Here is a 23,148-nt window from a genome sequence, read left to right as displayed (position 1 = left end):
AATTTTCCCGTCCATACCTTTGTATAAAGTAAGGTCGCAAAAATGTATGGAGTTCAAGTCGTGTTCAATATTAAATAAAAAATCTTTTGTTGTGTAATTGATGAATTTCTGAAAATTAAATAATTTTTTTTCTTCTCTCCAGATCATCATAATTTCATCTAAGTATCTTTTCCAGCATATGATGTTAGAGAACAATTTGTTATAAATGGGGTTGAGGATAAATTGTTCTTCCCACAAACCCTACCAGGCTGGTCCTCTGTTTAATTGTGCACAGAGAACTAGTCTGGTTACTCACAGGCAGAGAGGCACATGAGGGGTAGGACTAGCCAACTCAAAATTACCTATCAGAAAAAAGCCGGAAATGCACGACGCTGTAGTTTTTTTCAGTCTTCGTTATTTATGAGAAACTGGGCATCACGCTGTTGTTTTTTAGCTGTAGTCAAAAATGGTATCTGGCGATGACTCAAACATCTTTCTTTAGAAGAAAGGCTTTTAGCACTTCTATTTGTGGTTTTAAAGACATGTTCAAGTAAATTAGAACAGAGGAAAGAGCTGCAGCAAACTCAGCTTCAGATGCCATCTTCATTGTTTATGGGAAACTCAGCATTGCGGTGTGTGTGTGTGTGTGTGTGTGTGTGTGTGTGTGTGTGTGTGTGTGTGTGTGTGTGTGTGTGTGTGTGTGTGTGTGTGTGTGTGTGTGTGTGACATATGCTGCTCAGTGCTGATTGGCTCGGTTAGAATTCTCAGGGGTAATTTCAATAAAAAAAGTGCCCAGACCCATGGGCTGGCTGGTTATAGTTAACCATATGGGTTCTGAAAAAGGGGGTCTAACACATCATTAGCATAGACACCTTCTTAATTTTGCATGTCCTAGCGGACATCATGCTGGTGCCAGTAATGCTAACTTTAAATCAACTCTGGCCCTGAGCTACTGCTAACACTAGCCCAAACTACTGCTAATGCTAGCTCAAGCTACTACGAACTCTAGCTCAAGCTACTACTAACACTAGCCCAAGCTACTGCTAACACTAAAGCTACTGCTAATGCTAGCTCAAGCTACTACTAACACTAGCTTAAGCAACTGCTAACGCTAGTTCAAGTTACTACTATCCCTAGCTCAAGCTACTGCTAACCAGTGACCAGGAATACTAGTTTTTCCATTTTAGGTCTTATTTATGGGGTTATATTTGACCCTTTATCATGGCTCCTGGGCCATTTTGGCCTCCCACACAATTGCATTTACTAAAGAGGTTCAAGTAATGGTTTCCTATTACAAAAAAAAAAAAAAACTTGTTCTAGGACACCTTTAAAAGCTGCTTATGATCTCAAGGTTTTTGACACAAGATTTCTTCACTTTGGGGCATAGATGGAGCGGAAAAAGTATGTGTAATTATGTTAAATTGCTCTCTGCCAGCCATTTGTTTGAATTGTGTGAATAATCCATTAGTTCTCAGCAGGTGCTGTCTTCTCCCTCTTTTTTCCCCCACTATTATTTTTCTTAGCTGAAGTCAGCATAAAGATTTGAATCCAGACATTATAAGTCATGAGCTTTTCAACAATCCTAATTCAGCCATATCATTTGCTTTCATCCATGCAGAAAGACTGACGCTGAGAATGAAAAATGGTCTTGGCAGCTCCAGGTACAAACCGGCTGAATATGAAAGACTGCAAGCCATTGTTGAGGCCAAGCGCATGGAGTTGGATCTAATTGGACAAAAGGTACATTTTGTTATCAGGATTGTTCATGCGGTAAAAGAGATCAATGATTCCAACAATGATGCAGTGTGAAATTAATTCCTGATAGATTTGATGGTATTTTGTAGAAAATAAAGATTACTTCTGACTGAGGCAACATCAGATCTTAGTTTGATGGGAAATTATAACACCTCCATTAGGTAAATGTTGTAATTTCTCCTTTTATTTTCTCTATTTTTTTAATCAAACACTGCAAAAGGATTTCATTCAGCTCATAAAAGGTATTACTTTGCATCTATAACATTTTTAACAGCATAAAGGAAACAGTAATATACTGCCACACAGTGACACAGTTCTGTGAATAATAATTTAGTTGCCTGCACTTTTAAAGGCCGCTGTTTGAAGCTGTTGTGTAACTCTGAGCTGAGTGCAAGGGGCAATTAAGCTTTTAGCTGTATGTTGTTTTAGCTGAACTGTGTCAGGAGCCTTTCAGCTTCATTGCAGTTGACTGTGGCTCCTGCATACCTCAGATAAGACAAGCTATATGTTCTCATTCAGTGGTCCGTTGAAAAGGAAGGCCTTTTGGAGCGTCTCTCTTTGGTGCTGATGGAAGGTAATGAAATGATCTTGAGTAGTCTCCAGCTCGGATCCATTTGCTGCAGTTAACAAAAGAATTGGCAGCATTTGAAGATGCTAAATCCATGGCAGAACTTCCAATATAGTCAATTATTAGGCCATATGTGCATGTGTAAGAACATCTGAGGGCTCTAACATATTAAATATGGTGTTAGAGAGCTTTTCCGTTTTAGAAAAATACATAACTGGCAGAAAAAGGGACTTTTTTCCTTTTAAGCAAGCTCCTTTTTCTGTTGAAACAGTTGATGGCCATCAGGTTTGTCAATGAGAGAATGCAAGATCACAGAATAAAGCCTGTGTTTTCAGACAAAGTCAACCTTGCAGTGTTTTCTCCAACAAGGAAGCCTTGGTCCTGAGCTCAGATGACGATTGAGAGGGAGAACAAGAAGAACAAAGCGGGGAGGGTTAATGTCCGGCTGATGTTTTGGTCTTTCAGACAAAAATGGGAAAAGTTTGTATGCAAATCTGAAAGTTTTTCATAAATCAACATAAGCATGAATATTGAAAATTGCAAATATTAAAAATGCAATATGTGGAAAAACTACAGAGCTTAAAAGTAAGTCACTTCCTGCTTACGACCAACATGTTAGCATGCTAGTAGGCGGTTGTAGTGATGAATACGTTGATTTCCAGCTGTTTCTAGTGAGGGTTGGATGAGAACAGAGGTATCTTTTGAGTCTTTGTCACTGTGGTTCTGCACAAAGTCAGTCCACCAAGTATCCAGAGATCAAAGCTGCTCTTTTCAGCTCTTAAATTTGATTTTCCAAAACCTGCAGCTCTCTAACCTCTGCAGTGCAGCCTTATCTCTTCAGAGAATTGATCCCCAGTGTGCAACTACAGCGAGTACATAGGCACTGTGTTTCCTAAGCCACCTGCTGCTTTGTTTCTGATTTATTCTTCACACAATTTTTTCTGAGACCTCTAGCTCTTTGTCCAGAAGTTTGTGAATTTTGATATCCCTTTGTGATGAAAACATGTACTAAATAAACTCACATTCTGTTAAAACTCTGCTACATAAAAAATAACATATTTCTCCAGCTTTTGAAACCCTTTAAATCATATTTTCTAACAATCAATGCTTTTGAGTTGCAAGATTTCCAGATGTCAGGAAAGAAGACTCCAAATCCTGTTATTTTCTGCCCCTTTTACCTCCTGAAACAGGAGCACCAGAGCTTTTTTCCCCATAGAGGCATTTGTTTATACTGCTAATTTGTTGAAAAAAAAAATAACGAGTTAACCCTGAGGTTAAATGTCTAAATGTAAAAGGAGATTTATAGATACTTTAGTCACTTCCTGACACATAAATAATCATCCAAACCGGTTTAGATTCCCTCCTCCACGTAAACAGATTGTACTCATGTATAACTTGTTTGCATGTGACATTTTCTTCTGTACAATTATCTGAATCGCTGGTCTGTTTCTACAAAAACGTAATACAACATGGCGAACTGTTGCATCCAGAGCTCATTGAAGGAGGGCTGTGATGAAAAATGAAAACAAATTAGACTAGATTAGAACTGTTACCTCCCTCTTCCTCTCCTAATAGCACACCTCATGCGTATCGTGCACGTGTCTGCTTGATTATTTCCACTGTTTATTTGGCTGTTTCAGCTGAATCACCTCCATTTGTCAGACTTGCACAAACACAGTTATGCTAATCAAGACTGTCGCAAACAGTTCTGGAAAAATGTTGTTTATGTGTACCAAAGCATAAAAAAGCTACTTGTTTCACATCTCATCAGTTGTACATTTTACAGTTATTGCTGTACAGAAACATAAATGTAATGTGGAGCTCAGATGCCCATCTGAAAAGCAGGTAGATCCCCTTTCAGCACAGATTTTAGTTTCAGGGAAACGGTTTATTTTTGCTCTGTATTAAACCTTGTCTTGTAGGTTCAGAAGTCTCGCTGCGCAGCCAAGGCAACGAAGGAGAGCTCCTTATTACAGCAGCACAGACAGGTGTGGAGCAAAGAACGCACCAGGCTGCAAAAGGCTGAGTAAGAACCCCCTATTACTGGCTGTCTTTATCTACTGCAGTTATCTGAATCAACTTATACACAAAGCAACCATTCCATTTAATCTCTTTAGCACCCTGACAGAAGTGTCTACTGAAATAATGGGTGTAAAAGATGAACGTGCATTAAGGGAGGGGGAAAAAATCAAAAGGGGAGATTTAAGTGGGTGTTGTCACTGTGAGTGGAGTTGGTAAACTGAGAAAAAAAAAACATGGAGGCTATGCCTCTGTGAGGACTCAGAGTGTTCCTCTGTGCGTTGAGGCAGACGAGTGGGACCAAGGCCCTGGCACTGTCATGCCTTGTGAAGTGAGAAGGGCAGACCCAGCTCTGGGGTGCCGTTTGTTTGGCTGTGTAATGACTGTGTCTGAGCCACCCAAGGTTAATGATGTACACAGCCATGAGCTGCAGTAATGAGCCCAGTCCTAAAGATGTGCCGCTGCTTGCATCTCTCCACACAGACATCTAGTTAGAATACCCCCAAACTCTAAAGCAGCATAGGAAGACTAACAAGTCCGTCACTATGGTTACTGACATATTTTAGCATTACTGACAACCATTTGGACTGGTTGATGGAAAGTCAACAAGCTTCCACTGCAGGTCTTTTTAGGATGATTCTGCACAAATCAGACGAGATGTCCTGGTGGTTGCAACTCAGCTCTGTACTCCTTCACATACAATAGGCATCCTTTAGGGACGGATTGATATTTATTCGCATAGATAATGAATTACGGTAAATAAAATCATGCAGGTATGTATTATAATATAAAATACATTAAATATAAAGGGTAGCACAAAAAAGTGTAAAACACTTGTTTCCATTGTGGCCCTTAAAACAGTTATACACATGATACAAAACATCAGTGCCTAAGAATGACAGCTTTAGAGTTAAGAGGCTAAAAACCACTGTTGAAGGGTTAAATAGGAACTAGAAATAAACAAAGGCATCATTCTCTCTTTGAGCCAGCTTTTGGAATAAAATAGTTTGACCCTTTCTTGAAAACCAACTTCGATTGGCAGACGTCGATTTCCTTTGGTAGTTCGTTGAAAGGTTTGGCTGTGGTCAAGGTAAATGTAGTCGCACCGAAGAAACAAACATGAGGGATGATCAAGGATCTGCTACTGGACCTTGTGTTGTGATATGACTGGAGGACATTAGGAATGACAAAAATTGTCCAATGTTTTTGAAATTGCACCAAGTACACAGATCAAAAGTGTGCAGCTACGACAGTTGATTGTCTGGGGCACTGAGTGCTGTCTGTGAAGGAAAAAGAAACAAAGAAGAACAAAACCAGGGTTGATGGTTGTCTGGGACAAGGGCTAGGAAGAGAAATCTGGGTTATCATCTGGGTTGTTTGCAACAAAACACAAAGGAGCTACAAAAGTTTGTAATATTTAGTTTTCTGGCCATTTAGCAATCAGCGCCTGTTCCTCATCATGAGAAATATTCTTTGTTCACTTCTCCTGTTCAATCCCTCGCTTTGGTTAAGTGCGTACTCCATTTGCTTTCAAACTGCCACTGAAATGCACCAGGGTGCACTTGCAATTGAACCAGACTTATCTGGTTTGGTACAAAGTTTGGGCAATCATTGTATCCAATGATTGTTTTCTAAGTTTTAATAAAACCCATCTAATGACTTTTTTAAGGCATCATAAACAAATCTTTCATTGTCAAGCGAGTCGCAGATAAAAAATAACCGGTAAAGATGATTTGCAGGTCTGTGGCCATCCAGTGTGGCCAACCCACAGACATCTCAGTGGTAAATGGTAAATGTCTTGTATTTGTGTGCCATCCAGTCATTCACTCATGCACACACACATTCACACGCTGGTGGTGATGAGCTACAATTTTCTCACAGCTGCTATTGGGTGCACTGATGAAAGAAAGGCTGCCGAACACTGGCGCCACACGCCCCTCTGTCCAACACCATCAGGCCAGGTGGGTTAAGTCTTTTGCCCAAGGAGACAACCTGAACCCGCAACCCTCGGGTTACGCGATGGGTACCTAACTCCTCTGCGGCTTTCATCCCTGTTCTTGAGTGCTGTCACGACCAAATTCAGCCTCCGACAGTCTTCAAGCAGTGTCAGAAAATCTACAAGTCCGGTCTATAATCAAATGCTAACGTTAACGTTAGCTAGTGTTTTTTCCCCTTTCATTGCTGCTGTCTACCTGTCGGTTATTAACGTATACTTTCCGACAATGTATGCTCGTGACGTTGGCACGTCCTTCTAGCAAGACAGCATGCAGTTTGACTCACTGAAATTTTGGACCATGTGGTGTGCCAGTCCTCTAGAGCTCGCATAGGGTGACATGTCCTTTGCATCCTTTGCAACGGCCAGAGAAAACACAGTGAGTGTCTGGCTTTGGCCAATACCACAACAAAAGTAAGCCTGGAAAATGGGCTGAGTTATAGCCCTTGCTGTGTTTTCTGAGGGCAGCTGACTGTAGTGGCCATCTTTATCTGACTTGGTTTGACACCAATAATCACTGTTGGCTCGCAGGCGAAGATGTGTTGGGAAAGACTCGGCTATATCAAAATTTATCTCAGTATATGTAAAACTGACAGTTGTGTTCTTTTCTTTTGCTAATGCTGAATAGCAGTGGAAGCCATCTTGAAATGGATTCATTTAATGAGCAGTTGTTCAAGAGATGCAGCGTTTACATTTTGGTTTGTCTGGGATGAACAAAGCATATGGTTCATATTTCATAATCCTTGTTGCCGTTTTAAGAATACTTAATTGAACCCCTTTTACTTTTTTAATCTCCTTTTCCTATGAGACAGGAAGCAAGCTAAAGATGGGCTCCACCATTTTCTAGATCAGATCAGGCCTATCGATGTAACAGACACTGCTATCTTTTCACTTCAAGAATACGGTAAACTGGACCAACTTTACCAAAAAAACATCATGTCACTTTAGTCCATGCTGTTTTTATTTCCTGATGTGTTTTTGGTGTTTAGTGCTGTTCCTGGAGAGGGAACGAGAAGCATTCAGGAAAGACACAGTTGATCCTATTTATCAGCTTAGAGATGACCTCCGCTCAAGACTGGGGAAGATGCAACATCAGCAGCTTCATAAATATCCATCAAACTGGGAACCAGTAAAAGAACAGGTATTTGTTCCTTACAAAACCTAAACTTGTAGCCGGTGACTTTAATAAAAACTGGAGATTTAGAGGATAACAACTAACCGATTAGCAACATTTTGTATAAATGTCTTAGAAAAAATTTGTTGTGCGGCAGAGAAAAAGTTAATTTTAGTCAAAAACATCCAGTTGCATTTTGGATCCATCCAACCCGCTTGCCCATGTGGTCAATGGGCAATCAGGCAGGGTAGACCCTGGACAGAGTTCCAGTCCATCGCAGGTCAACACAGAGACACACAGGACAAACAATCACGCACACACACACACACACACCTGAGGACAATTTAGACAGACCAATCAACCTAACAGTCATGTTTTTGGGCTGTGGGAGGATGCCGGAGTTCCCGGAGAGAACCCACGCATGCACTGGGAGAACATGCAAACTCCATGCAGAAAGACCTCAGGCTGGCAAGCGAACCCAGGACCTTCTTGCTGCAAGGCAACAGCTCTAACCACTGCGCAACTGTGCAGCCCCATTTTGGATCTTATTTGTTTTTAATTATATTTTAATCCAGCCACTACACTAGAGTCATTTGCAAGTAGAAAATAATCCTGCACAACAAACTCCCCACAGGAAAATCATTAACCATCACATTCTTGTGTGTATTTTCTCATAAACCCCTCAAAGCTTTCTGCAGACCTTAAAGCTGAAGGAATTAGCCAAGGCCTTTAAAAATAGAAGATCCCTCTTGGGCTACACCATACCATACCATACCATACGTTACCATACCACTTTATTTTTACAGCACATTTAAAACACAGCCTGAGAACTGACCAAAGTGCTGCACAGGCAGGTTCAAAAATTAGACAGAAAAAACAATGACAGTAAAACTATAAATGCAAAATGGTAAAATCAAATAAAATAAGTAAAACCAATAAGAACAACAACCCCCCAAAAAAAACAATAACAACAATATACAAGCCACTGGTTAAAGGCCAAGCCTTAGAAGTAGGCCTTTAAACGAGATTCAAAAACAGCCAGAGAGGATGCCTGCCTGACTGTAATGGGAAGTGAATTTCAGAGCAAGGGGGCAGCACAGATATACGCTCATTCACCCCGTGATTTGTAGGACATCCAGGGAATGCAAAGTAGCAGGAGATCAGCTGACCTCAATGTATGCGTGGGTACATGGGGGTGAGCAGGTCGGACAGATTTGAAGGTGCTAAGCCATATAAGGCTTTAAAGGGACAATTTGCCATGTTTTCATATTTTTGAATCATTTTCTTGAGCCAGTATGTACTAAAATGACCCTTTACAGTTTTAATGAAAGGCCACCCAGCCCCTATCGCCCCCTGTGGCCGGAATATTGCAACATCACAGATGCCAGTCCGGTCATCTGGGACTTAAAAAATTGAGCTGACCTACCTGACGCTGCTGTCTGGCTTCAGCACCTTTCCTGCATGTTTTAGATCATGAACACAGCTGATTTGATTAATTTAGTGATGAATCACTCCTCTAGACACTTAGGAACGCTGGGAGACATTTCAGCTGTTAGATTAAGGTGTTAAAAAGACAAACGCACAGCGAGGAGATAGTTTCACTTCGACAAACAGACACTAGGGAGTGCTAAAAGCAAGAAAAACGGCTTAGTATCCCTTTAAACACAAATGTCAATAACAAACTGTATCCGGAAGGTAATGGGGAGCCAATAGAGATGTGTCAAGACCGGGGTGATGTGGCTACGTTGATTTGTGTCTGTCAAAAACCTAGCAGCAGCAGCAACATTCTGGACAACCTGCAGCCAGTTCAGAGCTAAAAAGGAGTACCAACAAGAAGTGTGTTTGCATAATCCAAGCGAGAGGTGATAAAAGCATGGATGACTGATACCAAGTGCCTCTGCTTCAGAATTGGTCGTAGACAAGTTAGACAACGTAACCAATAAAAACAATACCTCACCACTGAGTTTATCTGAGGGGCCACTGAGAGGTCAACATTTAATTTTACCCTGAGACTAGAAACACACTGCTTAGGGTATAGAGTAGAAAAGTCAAAAGCAGAAAGCGAGCCTGAAAGATTGTGGGGGTCAAAAACAATAGACTCAGTTTTTAACTCATTTAATTCAAGGAATTTGGCAGCCAGCCAGCCCTGTACGTCAGCCAAGCATGCTGACGTTCGGGAGCCCACACATTTCTTATAAAGTGCCTCATAAATTTGGCAATCGTCTGCATACAGTGCTCAGCAAAAATTAGTGCACCCCCTTTAAAAAGTATGAATTTAACCAGTAGCTCAATCAAATCAAATCAAAATCAAATCAAATTTTATTTCTAAAGCGCTTTTCAAACAAAGTGTGATTCAAAGTGCTTTACAAAATTACCCCAGATTCCCATAACAGGTTAAAAACATTAACAAACATATGCAAGCACACGAGCACACACACACACAGACTCACACACACACACACACACAAGTAAAAATTATATTAGGCTGAGTCCAGATGAGCCAAGTATGGTAACGCAAGGAAACGCCATCAGAGGAGCCATCTGCCCCGGCAGCATCAGGTCTTCCACACTAAGTCAGGGCGCTCAGTGGAGGGGGAGCATAGACCCCCACCTATAGAGCGCCCAGGAAGCCACAGTCGACCACCGCTCCCGGGGCAGAGGGCCCCTACAGAGGAAACACCGGATTAAAATGAGTAAAAATATAATAAAAGAGCTAATATAAGGGACAAAAGTTAGAAAATAAGTAATAAATAAAATCATATAGACAGTAAAATAATAATATTAAATAATGAAAACAATGCTAAAATATAATCATATAAAACATGCAAAGCAAGTAATAAAATATAATCATGTAAAACGAGACATAAAACTGTAGTAAATATTTAGATAAAAGCTAACCTAAAAAGATGGGTCTTAAGCCTGGACTTCAAAACATGAATGTTCTCTGCGGCCCTGAGGTCCTCTGGCAGCTCGTTCCAGAGGCGAGGGCCATAACACTGGAAGGACGCCTCGCCGTGAGTGTGTGTCCTAACTTTAGGGATGACCAGGAGACGCCTGCCAGAGGAGCGCAGAGGCCGTGAGGGTTCATATGGTAAAAACAGTTCTGAAAGATAAGAAGGCCCAAGACCGTTAAGACACTTAAAAACCATTAGAAGAACCTTAAAATGGATCCTGAAACATACGGGGAGCCAATGCAATGATTCTAAAACTGGTGTAATGTGCTCCCGCCTCCTGGTCTTCATCAGGACACGTGCTGCCGAATTTTGTAGAATTTGTAAGCCTGAGATGCTCTTTTTGGGAAGACCAGAAAGCAGGGCATTGCAGTAATCTATCCTACTGGTGATAAAAGCATGCATCAACGTCTCCGTATTGGCCCGAGAGAGAATGGGGCGGACTCTGGCGATGTTCTTTAGATGATAAAAACCTATTTTTGTGATATTTTTAATGTGTGGGATAAAAGTCAGCTCAGAGTCAAAAATCACACCCAATGAAGTAAAGAACAACTTCCAGAAGTTTCACAAGGCTGGGTTTTATTGAACACTGTTTAACTCCATAACATGAAATTAAGGATAATAATATAACTTAACATTTTCAGTTTTACTAAAATTGGCTGAAGCAAATGAATACAGCCCACAACAAAAACTACTACATCTAGTATTTTATGACCACAGTGATCTTGAAGGACAGCATCAAGTCTTCTAGGCATGGAATAAACAAGTTGGCGACATATTGCAACATCTATCTATTTCCATTCTTCAAGAATAACCTCTTTTAGAGCCTGGATGCTGGATGGAGAGTGATGCTCTACTTGCTGCTTTAGACATGCAGGATACCAGCCCTCAAGGACCAGGGTTCCCCACTCTTGCTAGACCAAAATAGTCCAAAACAATAATAAAATCCCTCACCAGAGGTTTTATAGGACAGCAGATGTGGATATAAACCCTTCGCCTGCCTGCTCAACCGTTTGGTAGAGCATGTCTAAAGTCCCAACATTTCATTGAAGCATTTTATGAACTTAGCAAGAAAAAAGATGGTAAAACACAAAAATTCTACAGAATATGGAGATGTTTGAGGAAAAGGCATAACATTATTACCCTGCAATGTCATGGTCTGCGTCTTCCCTCATGTGTTCTCCTTCCTCTAGGTTCCCATTTTGGGTCTCATAAGCGCCCTCATGTGTCTTCTTCTTCATGTTTATTGGCAGGTGGCATCTAACTTCTAGGTGCATTTCCGCCACCTACTCTGCTGGAGTGTGAGTCAGAGTAAGAGCGTTAAAAAAAAAAAAAAAAAAAAACTAAATTCTATTCAACAAACCACTGTGTTTTAGATACTCAATAACCAACTTATATTTCCTTTCTTCACCATTTAACAAATTATTTACATTTATCACTCCACCTCCTATGTTTTTAATTTCTCCCTGAGTTGTCCTCTACTTTCCTCATATTTGCCCTCATGTGTCCTTTGTCTGCGTCTCATTTGTGTGTCTTCTCTTGTAGCTCCAGCCTTTTTGTCTCCAGCTCTCTCTCTCTCTCTCTCTCTCTCTCTCTCTCTCTCTCTCTCTCTCTCTCTCTCTCTCTCTCTCTCTCTCTCTCTCTCTCTCTCTCTCTCTCTCTCTCTCTCTCTGTGTGTGTGTGTGTGTGTGTGTGTGTGTGTGTGTGTGTGTGTGTGTGTGTGTGTGTGTGTGTGTGTGTGTGTGTGTGTGTGTGTGTGTGTGTGTGTGTGTGTGTGTCCTTCCCAGTCAGGTCTGGTGTCCTGCTCTGCTCCTCTCCTCATTAGTGCTTTCACCTGTGCCAGTTTCCCACACACCTGCTCCTCGTCTCCTATCACTCCAGCCCCAGGGTATAAAGCCTCTCCTTGTCTCATTGTTCTTGTCGGTCCATTGTTGCTGTCAGTGTGACTTATTCTGTCAGTCCTGCTCTTTCCTTTTGTGTTTTTGGATCTCCTGATCATCCCCTGCATTTTTGGACTTTGGCTTCCTGCCCCTTTTGGTTTTTATGTTCGTTTTGGGTTCATCCTAAAATAAAAGGATTTTTCTTTACCTACTCCTGCCTCGTGTCATCCTGGGTATCTGCATTTTGGGTCCGAACCATCCTCCAAACAGTCCTTTCAACGTGACATGAAATTATATTACCTTAATATTACTACCATTAGTATATTATTAATATTATTAATTTACATTAAATTAAAGCCCTAATAGCCTCAAATCAAAAAATATAAATGTATATTGTCTTCATCGCTTTTGTCTTGGGGAGGAACTTAAAGGGTTAAAATCCCCCAGAATAAAGCCCTGGACATACCTTGGGAGTAAATCAGCTTAAAGGTCAGAAAGTGCATTTATAAAGACATTGTTGTATCTAGGTGGCCTGTAGCAGAGAATGACAAGGATGGGAGGAGAGATCAAATACTGAGACCTCAGCCCTGGTCAGGGCCAGCGGCCTAACAAGGGGTTTAAGGGAGATGCTGGACAGTAAGCCGCCCCCCCAATGGCCAGAGAGCCAGGGCTCAGTTACAATGTCGAAATCAGGAGGACAAAGTTCAACCCCAGAAGCCGACTCACCCGTAACACAGTCTCCATGATTTAACTTTATGCACGCATTCTCTCCTTTTTCCTACCTTTTTTGTTTCAACACTTTTTCTTAAAAGGAGACATTGCTATGTAATAATGCTGCCATGTTTGAATGTTATTAAGGAAAACTAAAAAGTTTGAGGCGTCATAGAAGTGAGTGCTGTTTTACAAAAGGTAATAAGCAGGCGCAGAAAGTGAAGCTTACTTCATTTTCTGAGTATTCTATGGAGTCTTAATGGTAACTTAGAAGCTTAAGTGTAAGAAATGCAATGTCTAGTTAAGTATAATAGACAAAGATAGGAGAAACCTTGCATCCTTTCTTTTGGGATGCACCCATTATGCTGTTTATGTAGGTAATAGATGCATATACTGGTAACACTAAATCACTTTTGCATTGGTAGTTATTGTTGCACCTATAAAACATCACACATAATATTTTTGAAGGAATTTTTTTTCATGCATAACCCCTTCTTTGGTTTCTAGCTAATCACATTGCTACTGTCACAGTGACGAGGGTCTGGTGTAACGTTTCAGGATGTAGTCTGCAGGCTGAGTGGATTAAACTAAAGTTAACAGAAGCATATTGCTACAAAGTGGTGGATCTAAAGTATTGCCACAAATAATGAGGAATTTGATGCATATCAAATAGTTTATTGCGGATCGATACGTTAGAAATGTTGAAACGGCTTGGTTTTCGTTCTTAAATGTAACCAATTAGTGAAATATATTGGTCATAAATATCTACATGACTACTTCACTGACATTTTGTATAAAAAAAGTTTTGACTTGTACTAAACAAAATCCATAAATGCTTCAGTTTGATCCTGGTAATCTTAATTGTCCATTTTCTTGCACCTAAGTGTGTAAAAGAGCTGTTTCTGATAATTTGCCATCATTGAATCATCAGTCTTTAACAATCATGATGATGATATTAAAATCTTATGTATGAATGTGTTAAAGCTGGAAGTGTTACATCAAAGCTTCTTATTGGACAAATAACCTCATGATCAAGGCTGAACACTTAGTTCACGTTTCCATGTATTTTGTCAAATCTAATTTTTTGTGAAGCTTGAAAATCTTTGTTGGTTTTTGTTCCTTAAACCAGGTAAATTTTGTGAAAGATCAGCAAGAATACACTGTTGCAAAGCTTAAAGCAGAGTACAAGGCTCTGGAGGAAGAGATGGAGGACCTCGGCTTGGAGGTAGGTTTGTCTTTGTCTGTTATGGATCATATAAATTCAGTTTTACCTTCATTAGATCACTGCTTCCTGTGCTGCTTTTAAGGACCGGTGTTATTGATCTTGATAAATAATGCAGTGTGTCACAAATGCAAATGAAGGGAAATTAATGTAGAGGATTGGGCAACCACCGGCTGAGTTAATTCTCTATAAATCAATTTTTTTTCTTTGATTAATAGTTCACTTTTCTTTACAAATAGAATTTTTTTTTCAACGAGTTCTTCGTTGAAAATAATTTTAGAGGAATCTTTCCACTGGCACATCAAAAAGTTACAAACTTGTATTTATTTTTATTAGTCTCCTAAAAAAGCAACATTTTTTGTAGCCAATTATCTCAGTTTTACCAGAATTGCCACATTTCACACACAAATAATCATCTTAAAGAAGTAGCAGAATAACTTTGTGCTTTTAGAAATCCCTTAATAGTGCTTTGGATAGTTTGGTGGGTTCAGAAAGTGTTCCAAAAGAGGTTTTGGATGCAAACAGCCCTGACCCAGAGTTGAAGGACTCCCTGATCCAGACCTTCCAGTCCATCTCAGAGAGGTACCAGAGCAGACTGCAGAGTCTGCAGGAGAAACTTCAGCAGACTGACAGGTATGTCTGAACACCGTTGAAGTTTATTATTGTGTTGAACTTTAGGGCATTTCCATTTACGCATTGTGCATAGATCAAGTAAAACACTGGTTTAACTGAAGGTAAAGAGTATTCATACAGCTACACTCACTTTACTCTAAAGCAAAAAGATGATCGGGGTGAGGATTTCGTACCACAAGTTTGATTCTATAAAGTTACTTTATAGTATTTTTCATGTGGCATTTTTTTAGGACTGTTATTGTATTGTAATTTACATCAGAGTGCCCTTTGAAAAGGTAGCACGGTGCAATAAAGAAAGAAGCACCAAGACAAGGTGTTGTTTATTTCTTATTGGTTTTATTTTTCCTGAGTTTATTTTTTGTGTTGAATTAATTTGAAAGGTTCTGTGGCTGGAGTGCAGACGACCACAAACGCTTCCAGTTCATCGTGTCCTTGTACACTCATGATGTGCCCAAACACAGAGAACTCAAAATGGACATGCTGTCGAGACTGTTCCCTCAGAGGACCAACCTGGAGCTGGTTAGTAAAGGAAATAAAAGGTCCAGCCACATCTTAAGGGGACACATAAAGCAAAACCCACCATTTGCATCCTTTGGTGGAGCTACGTGGGTCTCTACTGCCTCTAAAAACACTCCAAACGTGAAAAAAATCATCCTAATGTTTTCTTGTAAGTGTATGGTTTTAGGATTTATGTGCCTAAAATGAGCCATTTCAAAAAGTCCCCTTTTGTGATGTCACAAATAGGGAAATTAAAATAGAACCACCTCTCGCGTCCAAGAGAGAGCTGCTGCTGGAGAAGCAGGGGGTCTACTCTGATTTCGGAGCTTCTCATCTTATAGCAGTTTAAGTAGGATGGGGTGGGTGTGGCCAGCTCCAGTTTGTTTTCCTTCACTGAAAAACATTTTTACTTATTTCTGAAAATTATCAGTCACTCTGAGTTTTAGATGCAGACTGATAGTCTCCTTCACCTACCTCCTGCATTAGCTTATGATAGAAAATTTATGATGAAATGCCAGAATTTGAAAAGCCTGACAGATCTATGTCACACTTTCACTTTACATTCTTGAACTCACCCAGCACCCAGGAAACAAAGGAGGTCGTCTTGTAGTAGAAGCTAACTGTTAGCATTAGCAACTCCGCAACACAGCAGAACTCCTCCAGGCTTGTGATATTTGTGGAGATAAAACATCAGTGTTGCAAAGCAAACAGAGTCAGTTGTAGAGTCACGTTGCTGTTAGACAATTTGAGGCGAGATTTCCAAATATCAGGAAATCAGACTCCCAATCCTGTTGTCTGAAGCTACTTTCTCCACTGGCTGTATTCTCCATCCCCAAACAGGCGCACCAGAGCTTTTTTTACATGGAGTACCACTTACAAGGTATTTATTCCTACAGTAGACCACTGCAAATAAATAAAAAATAAGAGTGAAGGGCCTCTTTAAAATGACAAAGCCCTGAAATGGCTCATTCTGGAAGGTACTGAAACTGTCAAGAATAAAACTGCTGAAATTGCTTTATGTTAGAGGAATTTTGTGCAAAACAATTGATAAGCATGTTTTGTTTCAACTATAGAATTATTATAGCTTAAGAAAGAAAGTCCTAATATGTCCCCTTTAATAGTAACTGCTGCAGCTGCTGCTCAAGTGGTGTAGCATAGTGCATGAATGTGCATGCACTAGTCGTAGAGAACTTTGTAGAAATGCATTATTGCATCAACATGTACATAAAAGGGACTTCGTTTTATTAGAGTGGAAGGAAGACTAAATGAGAAGTAGATTGACAGAAAATTATACACATTCTTTACCAAATGTATGAATTAATGCATTTGAATTTTGCCATTTAAAGTTTAGATTTTGGTGCTTGGCCCACCTCTTTCTTGTCAGGAGTCCTGAGTCCAAGACTCCCTAATCAATGTAGCTCCCCGTAACAAGCATGCAGAATATCCAGGACAATGATCTGCTCAGCACACTTCAGGATGTGCCATGTCACACTGTGGACAATTTGCTCTAGCCACCAGCTTGCATCACCATGACAACCGCCAGCCCCCCTCTCTCCTCCCTCTCCTGTGCCCAGAGACCTGTCGTCATATCAGTTCCAGCTGGGTGCTGCATTTGGAGCTGTGATCGTTCAGCCTCAGGGGCGTTGCGAGGTGGAGACGCGTCTTTCTTAGCACTCTTGCTTTTTTCTAAAACAGGGGAGTTGATGGAGTTCTGTCTCCATTTGATTCAGCTGTTCTTCATCATTGAAATAGCTTCATAATCAGCCAAATCTTTTGGGTTTTCTGAAATCCCTCTGATTAAGTGCATAAATGTTGCTCGGATGTAAGTGTTTAGGGCAAAAAAAAAGTATTTAAATGGCAGTTTTTGGCATTTTTCATCTGAAGTCTGCAAAGTGGAAGAGGATGAAATGATCAATGTCAAAAAAAAGTCAAAGGATCAGTTGAACTGAGCTTTTATGCACATAAATGTATGATTCCTTAAAGAGATGGTGATAAAATGAGTATAGTTTCTGCAGAATTTTCATTGATCATGTGTTATTTTTTGAGTTTTAGGTTCAAAGTAAAAAAAAAACTGTAATGAGAGACTATTTTTCTCCTGACTTTTTTTTTCTGTGTGCAAAAAAATTCTAACTCTATCATTTAGAGTGCACGAGGCAAGGTGCTTTTTAGTACAAATAAAAATAACCTTGGTGTTAAATCAACTCCATTTGTTAGTTTTTCATTATTTTTTCTAAATAAAAAAAAAACGGTGCAGACAGGATTTCTAAACTTGCATTTTAAAGCGAGGTTCACTTAGAAATCAAATAATACTTGTTCTTTTTGAAATACAATCTAAGTTTCATATGCATGCTGAAGATGAAAATTCACTTCCATCTCTACTTCCTGCATTAGCTAACAAAACAAAATGGACGTGAGTCAGGACAACACTCAGGTCAGAATAAGTCACACAAACCGACGTTCCACTTTACTATTAGCATTCATTGACTCACCCACTTTGGCTCGTGACCGACTGTTGATTTTGCAGCCGGGAGAGAGCAGAGCAGAAGCTAACCGTTAGCATTAGAAAACCCACAACATGGCAGAACATGTTTAGGCTTCTGTAATTTTATGAAAATAACACATCAACATTTTTTATCCAAGAAAGATGCACAAACAGAGGTAGTGGGAATGCTGTGTTGCTGTTAGCCAATCAGAAGAAAGATGTTCACATATCCTGAATAATAATGAGTAAGACTCATTATCCTGTCATTTTCCACTCCCCCAACTTCTCTGACTAATTTCTACTACCTGAATTAGGAGCACCAGAGCTTTTTTCCACAGAAAACGACTCACAGGGCATTTATTCATTCTAGAGACCCAAGCGAGCATATGAATCCTTTAAGAGGTTTCGCTATTATTTCCCTGTTTTTCTACAGCGTGCACTTGCACCAAATGTACAATTTACTCCAAGTTGTTTGTGCAACTTTTGCCTCTAGCTGGGGGTGGGGGTGGGGGGTATTTTTGTAAAATAACAAAACTCCAGTGTTCTCTGTGTAAATACCTTCTCTGCTACATGAGGTACTTTTCCGTTTATTACCTCACAAGTGATCAGAAATGAGAATACCTGCAATAATTCAAAGTGATATCCTCATAAAGTTCTGTAATAGGAGAGATAAGTCATTCTTCTTAGCAGTTTTGATTAAGTCCTTCACTTTTGTTCTTTGTGCTCTTAAGTGTCACAGAGGAAACAGAGATCAGATACAGACTCAGCTCTGCCTGATGTGTCCACACTCAGAGCAACAGCCAAAGTACATGGACACAAACCGGCGTTGCACAATGTGTGCAAACATGCAAACATGTGAGCAGACATGATGCTAACTTGCTGCTAAAACACACAAGTTAGGGCAAGGGGGGAAAGTGCAGAAAAAAGGGTGGATCTTCTCCAACTTGAAAAGTTGTGCATTAATAAACAAGACTCGCTTGACTGATCTTGACACTTCTGTTCCACTGGCAGGTCTGTCAGCTCACTCACTTTCAATAAAACCAGTCAGCCGTCTAATGCCTTCACACTGTCAGTTAGCCACTATTAGGCCACAGATGAATATCATTCCCTCTGTTCCAATGAGGCAGTCAAGTGGTACAGCCTCTGAGAGCGCTGACACAATGATGAATAGCTACGGGCAGCCCTCGTACAGAAAGGAACGGTTTTCCCGCAGAACATTTTCACAGCCAGGAGAGAAGGACCGCTTTAAACTCCTGTAGAGTTCGAGTTGGCACTGAGGTGTCCTGATGGTCCTCCTGCCTTTAAATGCAGCACATCCCACTGTTGCAGAGAATGTTTTGTAGCACAACATAAACACGACGCATAATACAGCAGAGGTTTGGACTTCTCCCATCATGTTTTCAAAATCACGACCGCCATCGTGTCACTACTCATCCAACGTCCTGACTGTATTTCAGATCGAGCATCAGCGTTTGTGGGACTTGCGGCACTTCACCCAATCACAGCTAAGGCTGGTGACCCAGCAGTGGCACAGAGACGTGGAGGAACTGCTGGCCAGTGCCCGGGTCATGCTGCAGGAAGCAGACCATGCCCACCAGGAGGAGCTGGAGCTCCATAGGCAGCGTCAGCACCAGCAGGACATCTGCTTGCATCTCAAAGAGAAAGTTAGTGAACTTTCACTTAAGGACCTGATCCACATCTGTTAGTGTTGACAGAAATGAGCTTGCCTCTATTGTTGGGTCTAATGATGATGTCATCCTGCTTTAGATGTAGATGTGATAGTGAGATGTGTGAGGGGGCAGACAGCCGGTACCCTCTGACTGCCTGCTTGTGTATCTGCTGATGAGGCTGTATATGAGGCCAGGCTGCCTGACAGCATCCCTCGCTTTAGCTGCCACTTGGGACGGACTGTGAATGCAAACAAGCTAATAAGGATGTTCCAGCAAACATGATGCTGCTGTCTCTGAGGAGCACTGGTGCACACTGACACTATGCATCCGTGCGCTGTTGATACTGTACAGTACAAATAGATTTTGCTTAGCTTGTCCATAATGTAGCTTTTGTCCTGTGGCTATTTAGATAAGACATGCTGACATGTGCTGGTGCAGGCCGACATCACTGAAAGTTACTTCACCCATTTTCAGCGCAGAAGTTTTAGCACTGTCGGTTTGTAAAGTTTAAGATCTGTTTTCTGCTAAATCGTTTCTCATTATGATTATTTATCCGAATGAAACTTGGATAAAGTAACAAATAAAGGTAAGCCCCAAAAATAATCAACGTTAGCCAACTCAAACATGGCGGAAACTCAGAAGAGTGTATCTTTAAGCTACAAAGTATGAGCGACAGGTGATCGGCTCTGAAAGGTGTCTGTATGTCTTTCTGAATTTGCAGATCAGGCTTTTTTTCCCAAGGATATGAGCTGATTTTGATTGGTGGCTGAAGCCATACTTGAAACTATAACCATACTAACCCTAGCCCTAACTCATTTTAAGCTAACCGCATTGATGGGTGTTAAAATACCCTCTCAGTTTGTATTTTTCAATTTTCTTTACAGATCATCGCATCTCGTTGTCTCAGCAGCCTATAATTGGAAAATCAGTCTATAAAGAAGCTGAAAAGTGATTTATTTTGGTGTGAAAAGTGCAGTTCTTGAGAACCCCTGTCTCTGTCGCTGCTACTGAATAGAACTTCCAGAAACATCAAATAAGGCTCATTTGTCAGAAAGTCTGGTTGAATTTTCACTGTCTAATATATGTGTCTTGCACCAAACTACAAACAACTTGCAGTTTCTGTCATGTTGAGAGGGTGGAGATGGCAGACCATGTGTGGTGGAGAGTTCGGGAGGCAGAAGAGCAGGCACAGATGAAATAAAAATGGATTTAATGGTAACCGGGAGCGACAGGACAAAACGAAGACATGCACATTCAATGATCCAACGAAGACTGGTACAAGACGGGAGGTATAAATGCACAGGGAGAATTAGAAACACATGGGCATATTAACGAGGGGCAGGTGAGAACAATAGGACTAATTAAGGCAGAAGCGACACAGTCAGGGAGGCCGGGGCAGATCATGACAGTACCCCCCCCCCCCCCCCCCCACCCCCACCCCCTTAAGGGGTGGATACCAGACACCCATAAACCACATAGCACAGGAGACTAGGGAACACTGAAGACGTGACTCGGGAACACAGAACTCAGACCGGGGTTGCAGAGCAGGGGCCTCTCGGTTAGGCGGCACAACTCTGACTGACGAGGGTCTCTTGAGCATGGACCAGGAAAATCGGACACACGAACTCCTGACTCGAACACTTGACTTGAGACCACGAACACTTGACTTGAGACCACGAACACTTGACTTGAGACCACGAACACGAACACTTGACTTGAGACCACGAACACTTGACTTGAGACCACGAACACTTGACTTGAGACCACGAACACTTGACTTGAGACCACGAACACTTGACTTGAGACCACGAACACTTGACTGGAACACGAACTGGAAAACTGCAGCAGCCGGGGTGGGACCCAGTAGGAACTACAGCAGCAGGCGTGGGACCCAGCAGACACTGCAGCATGAAGGACCTGCAGGATCAGACCCGCAAGCGTGAACCAGGAAGCAGGACAAACAGCAGGAGCGACGCGAGGAAACCAGGAGCGGTAGCAGGTACTCGGCAAACAGTCCTGAGCAGGTGCACACCATGACTCGACTGGATCCACAGGCAGGCTCAGGTGAAGGGAAGCAGACAAGGAGCGGAAGACCAGCCCTGCCACTCTGAAGAACGCTGGCGTGCGCAGGGGGTTTTACCTCCATAGAAAACTCCAGAAAACAGCAGCTTCCACGAAAAACAGGATGGGGCGAAAACAGCAGGAGGAGAATGACCCTGACCACCCCGAAGACAAATAGGATGCGCCAGGATCTCCCAGAGGGCTTCGACCACCCCGAGAACAGGTAGGATGCGCCGAAAAACAAAACTCCAGGCCGGAATCTCCCTCCGCTGAAAGGGAGAGGAAAAAAAATCCTCCAGAACAGAATGTTAAGCTCACCACAGGTCCAGGTTAGTTGGATCATTCTGTCATGTTGAGAGGGTGGAGATGGCAGACCATGTGTGGTGGAGAGTTCAGGAGGCAGAAGAGCAGGCACAGATGAAATAAAAATGGATTTAATGGTAACCGGGAGCGACAGGACAAAACGAGGACATGTACATTCAATGATCCATTGAGATTGGTACAAGACGGGAGGTATAAATGCACAGGGAGAATTAGGAACACATGGGCATATTAACGAGGGGCAGGTGAGAACAATTGGACTCATTAAGGCAGGAGCGACACAGTCAGGGAGGCCGGGGCAGATCATGACAGTTTCTTTTAGTTCAATCTAATATTTTTCATTATGTAGCTGAAAACCTGATATGTGGTATAATATTTTTATAATTTACACATTTTTTACAAACCAAGAGAATAACTGTTGTGACATCAGAAACTGTACCAAATGCAGCAAAATGAGCATTTGTAAGAATGAAAGACACATTCTTTATATTTTTAAAGAATGCTAATTTAAGGGACAGCATGCTTCTCCTGGCACCTATGTGGTGTGTTCTCGACAATAAGAGAAACGGACAGATCACGTGGATTATGTGCCTGCAGAATTTGCAAACTCACTTTAATTTGATATCATTTGAAAAAAGTCTAAAGAAAAATGTCATTTTATAGACTTTTTAAATATTTCTGCATCAGCATGTTTATGCAGCGCTTTTGCACAAATTTCTGCTTATGTGGAGAATCAGATGGATGCTTGCATCCAGTCATTCTTTCTGCAGCTGTTATCATCAGTGCACTTCAACACAGCACTGAGACAAGATGATGTTCCTTTTGTTGCACCTTCTTTTTTTAAATGTTGGTATCTGTTGCATCTCTGACTTGTCTCATTTTATAGCTGGTTTCTAGAGTGACATCATCAAGGGGGGGGGAAGAGAGCTTTTAGATTTCAATCGCTGTAGCTCGCCCTCCCTTTCTGGTAGGAGCTGAAAGCCACGCCTCATTCCATGTTCAAGCAGGGAGAGCAAAGTCAACAGAGAACACTAGAACAGTAGTCTGTCTGATGTAGCATAAAGCTAGCCTGGCAAGCCAGACTAAATATATATATATATATATTTATATATATATATATATATATATATATATATATATATATATATATATATATATATATATATATATATATATATATATAAAACTTAGCAAAGCAAGAATTTGGTCTAGTTCACTAGGCTAGCGTAAAGCCCAATTTGTGCTTTTCCATCAGCTCTGTGAGGGAGAGACGCACACGCATTGATGGAGA

General features: G+C 41.1%; 1 protein-coding gene across 1 annotated transcript in view; it reads left to right on the top strand.

Annotated features, from left to right (window-relative positions):
- LOC107390083 (coiled-coil domain-containing protein 148) overlaps positions 1–23,148 on the top strand; it is a 38,363-nt gene that overhangs the window by 2,246 nt on the left and 12,969 nt on the right. The window contains exons 3-10 of the mRNA XM_015966613.3: positions 1,598–1,719; positions 4,225–4,328; positions 7,127–7,218; positions 7,304–7,455; positions 14,100–14,195; positions 14,644–14,825; positions 15,206–15,344; positions 19,263–19,469. Coding sequence (XP_015822099.1) covers positions 1,598–1,719; positions 4,225–4,328; positions 7,127–7,218; positions 7,304–7,455; positions 14,100–14,195; positions 14,644–14,825; positions 15,206–15,344; positions 19,263–19,469 — 1,094 coding nt within the window. The remainder of the gene's footprint in view (positions 1–1,597; positions 1,720–4,224; positions 4,329–7,126; positions 7,219–7,303; positions 7,456–14,099; positions 14,196–14,643; positions 14,826–15,205; positions 15,345–19,262; positions 19,470–23,148) is intronic.

This window comes from Nothobranchius furzeri, chromosome 14 (genome assembly GCF_043380555.1).
Source record: "Nothobranchius furzeri strain GRZ-AD chromosome 14, NfurGRZ-RIMD1, whole genome shotgun sequence".
Classification (NCBI taxonomy): Eukaryota; Metazoa; Chordata; class Actinopteri; order Cyprinodontiformes; family Nothobranchiidae; genus Nothobranchius; species Nothobranchius furzeri.
Note: the sequence above shows the minus strand (reverse complement) of the source record. Positions and strands in the feature narration are given on the sequence as shown.